Source organism: Cibotium barometz, chromosome 8 (assembly GCF_041138505.1).
Source record: "Cibotium barometz isolate CiBa-2024 chromosome 8, ASM4113850v1, whole genome shotgun sequence".
Taxonomy (NCBI): domain Eukaryota; kingdom Viridiplantae; phylum Streptophyta; class Polypodiopsida; order Cyatheales; family Cibotiaceae; genus Cibotium; species Cibotium barometz.
This window is the reverse complement of record NC_141053.1, coordinates 36508330-36513224: the sequence shown is the minus strand read 5'-3', so window position 1 is coordinate 36513224 and position 4895 is coordinate 36508330. Positions and strand designations below refer to the sequence as shown.

General features: G+C 40.8%; 1 protein-coding gene across 1 annotated transcript; it reads right to left on the bottom strand.

The window, feature by feature from the left end:
- Positions 1 to 734: 734 nt before the first annotated feature.
- On the bottom strand, positions 735 to 2673 carry LOC147636214 (protein LIFEGUARD 2-like). Its single transcript, XM_086801118.1, has 5 exons — positions 2475 to 2673; positions 2050 to 2379; positions 1719 to 1832; positions 1376 to 1533; positions 735 to 1142 (listed from the first exon to the last, which is right to left on the bottom strand). The coding sequence occupies exons 2-5, from the start codon at positions 2327 to 2329 to the stop codon at positions 936 to 938; spliced, it is 759 nt and encodes a 252-aa protein (XP_086657244.1). The 5' UTR covers positions 2330 to 2379; positions 2475 to 2673; the 3' UTR covers positions 735 to 935.
- Positions 2674 to 4895: the final 2222 nt, after the last annotated feature.

The following is a 4895-nucleotide window of genomic DNA, read 5'->3' as shown; positions in this document are numbered from 1 at the left end:
AAACCTTAGTTGTAAAATTACAAGCGCACAATAGATGTCAATCATAATCAATACGCTTCATATAGTCATGAATTCTTAGAATGTAAACAAGGTAAGAGCTTACCATAAGTCCCTTTAATAAGAGCCATGTTTTGAACCTCATCAAATTTTCCCATTATAGCACCTTGTCTACTCCCTATCCTCTTCAACAAAACGATTTTGGATCTTATATAGCCGTCCTCGAGATTTTTTTTTTCTTTTGTACACACCCGAGGCCCACTCAAGTGGGTGGAGCCGTCCTCGAGATTTATGTTTTGAGAAGACTCGGCTTACACATGATGTATTTAGCTCTCCATTCTTACCAAATCTTGTGTGTATACCGTTTCCTTGGTTTTAGGTATTACTGTTGTGATGGGAGACCAAAGCTGGTGTTATAAGAGTACGATGGTTTGTTTTATTTTTGGTAATCCTTTAAAAAAAATTCAAATAATTATTGATACACCCTGCATGGTTTCTTTAGAGGACCCTTGTGAGAAAGTCAAAATGCACCCAAAGCTCCACCACTTGATTTACAAAGAAAGAATTCACATGGAGAACCTAATCATCATGCCACATGAAGAGGCCCTCATCATTGTTGTGTTTAAACCCTCTCTAAGGAGAGCACGAGTTATAGAGAAGCTTTGAGAAAAAAATGAAAGATATGGAGGGATCATGTGAACACCATAGCACCCTCTATATGATGTAAAACCCCTACTTGTAACTCAATGTAACAAACAAGGTGTAATAAAAGCATCATCATAGAACATACTCCATCAACTCATAACTACAACCTACTATTTGTTTAGCTTCAAGCATTTGTTGTTTGTGGTATATCACATATATACATTCCAGATGTGTATACAAAACCAAGCAAATAAGAAATGAAAGCATAAGCCCTTTTCTCCTATTTGTCAATCTTAGGTATCGATACCTCGGAATAGGGTTAACAAGGAAAGAAACAGATTGACTATGTCTAGGTAGAGCGCCACCGAAGCCCATATGTATTCATCATAGTTGTACCGCTTGATGAGATGATCAGTGTCATAAACAATGAAGGCACTAAATAGAAGAGATGCAATGCCCCCATATATCATAATGCCAAGTCGTCCAAGGGGGAAAAACACCTACAGCCACATAATAGCAAAGCCATTAGTGCCTCTGTCTGTGAAAAGTGTTGGGAGAAAAACAAAGGCAATGCTAGCTTGTTTAAAGAAGCAATGCAAGTTAAGAAGTCCCTCTTTGAAGATAATAGATTTGGTTCAAGAACCTTAACACAACCACACTTGCATCTCTCTCCAAACCCAGATTAGATTTTGTGAAGAGCACACAATCAATTTTCCCAATCCAAGAGAATTACCTGGATGATTATGAAAACAATGAGTATGACAAGCGAGGTGAAGAGAATGGGACCCAAAAAGCTGAAATCATAACCCCTCTGAGCTGCCCAAAATGTGTAGAGTGTCAACGACACTACGACGATTGCCGTCAAAAGAGCCGATTCCCATATAACTTTTCCTGCAATGGGCAACATAACATACAACTCTTATTCAGTGTGATGGTAGTGTCCGCGCGTGCACCCGTGTGTGAGTTGCACACACGTGCTTGTGTGTGTGTGTGTGTTGTGGGGGGTGGGGATTTTGAAGGGGGGGGGGGGTTGGAAGAAAAGAAAAGGAGAAGAAAAGGGCAGTGGTGAAGCTTACCGTTTGTAAAGGCACAAGTAAAGCCGATGGTCAGGCTGAGACAGGATGTGAAGAGAGTCAGCAATATGAGATTGGCTGGGTATGTTTGGTGATAGTAATACAAGGGGCAAATCACTGCACAAACATCCCATAAGTGAAATTATTATAACAGGAAAGAAAAATGCACATTATTATCATGTAAAATAAATCACATATAAACATGCATACACTTTCATTACATATGCTGCTTTGCATAGATCACATCAACAAGGCATCAGGAACCGTACATTATACAAGAGATACATACATATACACAACATATATACAGATTCTTCAGAATTGTAGGACTTACAGATGAAGGGTAAGATTGCAATGAAGATGACAAGGCCAGGGGTTCTGATAAAGAACAAAGTGGCAGGATGATAGAAGGCAATGACACCCGAAATGATCGCGGTGAGGATGAGCTGCAGGCTGAGGATTGAGTAGACCTTTCTGATGAAAGCCCACCTGAGAGCATTCTCCTCTGCAGTGATGGTGGGGTAGAGGATGGGGAGAGAAACCCCTCCTTCAATGTCACTAAATGGCTCCTTGTATAAGGGCACCATGGTAGGAGGAGTTGCTGTAGGATACATGATAATGATGACGGCTATGGCGGCAGCGCGCACCCTTACGCAGGATCTGTCTGATGATTTAAGAAGACCCTAATTGGTAGAATCACAGCATGTGATGGTAAAACCAAAACCCTAATCCCTCAACACAGATGATCAAAACCCTTACCAAAATGTATATGATGGTATAATCGAAACCCAAGTCGCCCACATGAAACTGCAAAAAATCCTGCAGAAAACCCAGAAAAGAGTTTCCCGGGGGCTGCCCCCAATTCTCTGCAAAACCCTAAGAATCCATTTGCTTAGCTGGTGCTGCGAAGTTCCGGAAAACGAGCCTGGCAGTCTTCGGAAAACTCCAGAAAAGGTTGCAGTGCTTTGTTTAGAAGGAGGGCCAAGTGTAAAAGCAAATGTGCCATCGCCACTTATTCAGTGACAAGCAAGCAAAGCAGCCACATGTCGTCACGAGCTGCTTGCGTGGACATCTCAAATGTGTGGGTCAACAAGCGAGGGCTTTCTAGCATTTGTGAGGGTTCCGGAAAAATCCTTTCAAAAATTTATTGTAAGGAATTTTCTATCCCCAAAGCTTTCATTAATACATACCACATACACCACTAGCCATGTATCTTTTCAATAAATTTTCTATCCCAAAGCTTTAATTAATACATACCCTATATACCACTAGCCATGTATCTTTTCTGCAGCTTATACCCAATGGGAAGTGCCCACATATAAACCTTCCGCAAAAAAACATGGAATTTCCTGGGCATCTGAGAGTTCCATATCACATGCCATCTCTTTTTCCAACTTGCAACGCTCCACTTTACATTCCATATTTTGTTACAGTATATAGCATTAGCATCTCCCTTCCTCATGAGTGCATAAATGTCTTTAGTTTTACCATCCTTCAGTTTGACCCCATTGGACCAGGCCCAATCCTTGATCCAGACTGAAATATCTGTGGCTATGGAACATAACTCACTCTACAGCAGCTCCAACACCACCTGCATCATCAAGTCTCTCTCTTTTCTGGTTAGCTGAAAGTCCAGGGATAATAGATTTAACTCTTTCCATCCAGCAACATTACTGGCCCAACAATCAACCAGGTGTCTAATACTTTTGTTATTAAGGCGCTTAGCCACCTCAATATCCAATGCAGCAAGAGGAGGGTCAAACTTGTGAGTCCACCATAACCCAAGTGACAACATGGAATTCCCAGATACTCTCCCTCCACCATCCCAAACCATAAGGCTCAGATTATCTTTCCAGCTTGCAAAGCATTTTGCAAAAATCAGAGCATGTAATTTTCAGAGGAGCAACTGAGAACAATTTGTCTATCCAAGTTAAATTCCCCCATCTCCCTCTGGCCAAAATCTCAAACAGTTCCACCATCTCCCTTATTATCAAGGTCCAAGTGGGGATTTGAGACAGCATCCTAGGTAACATCAAGATCCTTCTAGCATCACAATGGGTGGGCAGATGTATGATACCAATGCCTCCTTCATTTTTGTGGGCACTGCCAGCTTCTCCCAAGCCAACCATGCAGGGACTCTTTTCTTACCTACATCTTTTCTCCATAAGAAATCCTTGATATAGGACCAATAATCTCCTTCCAGTGACACTTCCCAAATTTAGAAACATAACATAGGCATTCAACACTAAGTTGCATAAATTAATTATGATATGAAAGGGTACTCTCAAACCTTCCCACTTCTTTAATTTCTCAACAAATGTGTTTATGGTCCACATGACCAATTGTTTATTAGTAAGACCCACCCCAAAGGGAACTCCAAGCAGTCTCACAATATGACCCTTTTGTACCACCTCACATCGCCATCTCTGAAGATCAAAATCATTATCCTCTGTCAAGCTTATGATCCTAGACTTTAGAATATTGCATTTAGAACCTGAGGCATCAGCAAAATCCTGAATAATATTCAAGGCCATTCTCACATTGTTGTTCTCAGCTTTTAAAAATAACAGAGAATCATCAACAAAACATTGAATGACGAGTTGCTCACTATATTTGAGTTTTAAGCCAGTAATCTTGCCTTCCCTACAAGCCAGCTCAAGTGATATGATTAGAGGATGAGAAGCAATAGCAAACAATAGGGGGACTGAAGGGCACCCCTGTCCGACTGACTTGTTGATTTCAAAGCCCCCTACTATTATTCCATTAAGAAGAACTTTAGAGAAACCACCCAAGGAAAGAGAGTAGATGCAAGTAGCTATTCTGGTACCAAACCCCATTCTTTCCATCACTCTTGCAATAAATGACCACTACTGTAGCCTATCATATGCTTTCTCAAGATTTAATTGCATCATGATACATTTCTGCTGAGTTTTAATGGCCACATCTCTACCCAGTAAAGCAACAAAGATGTTGTCATATATGGATCGGCCTTTAATAAAGCCATGTTGTTTTTTGGAAATGATCTCTACAACACATGGGTAATTCTGATAGCAAGCACCTTAGCTAAAATTTTATACATCACAGCCAGTAAGGTGATAGGCCTCCAATGCCCAAACCTGTTTGCAAGCAATCTGCTTAGGAATAAGTTTCACCAATCCTTCTTTAAAGGCCTTGTCCTAG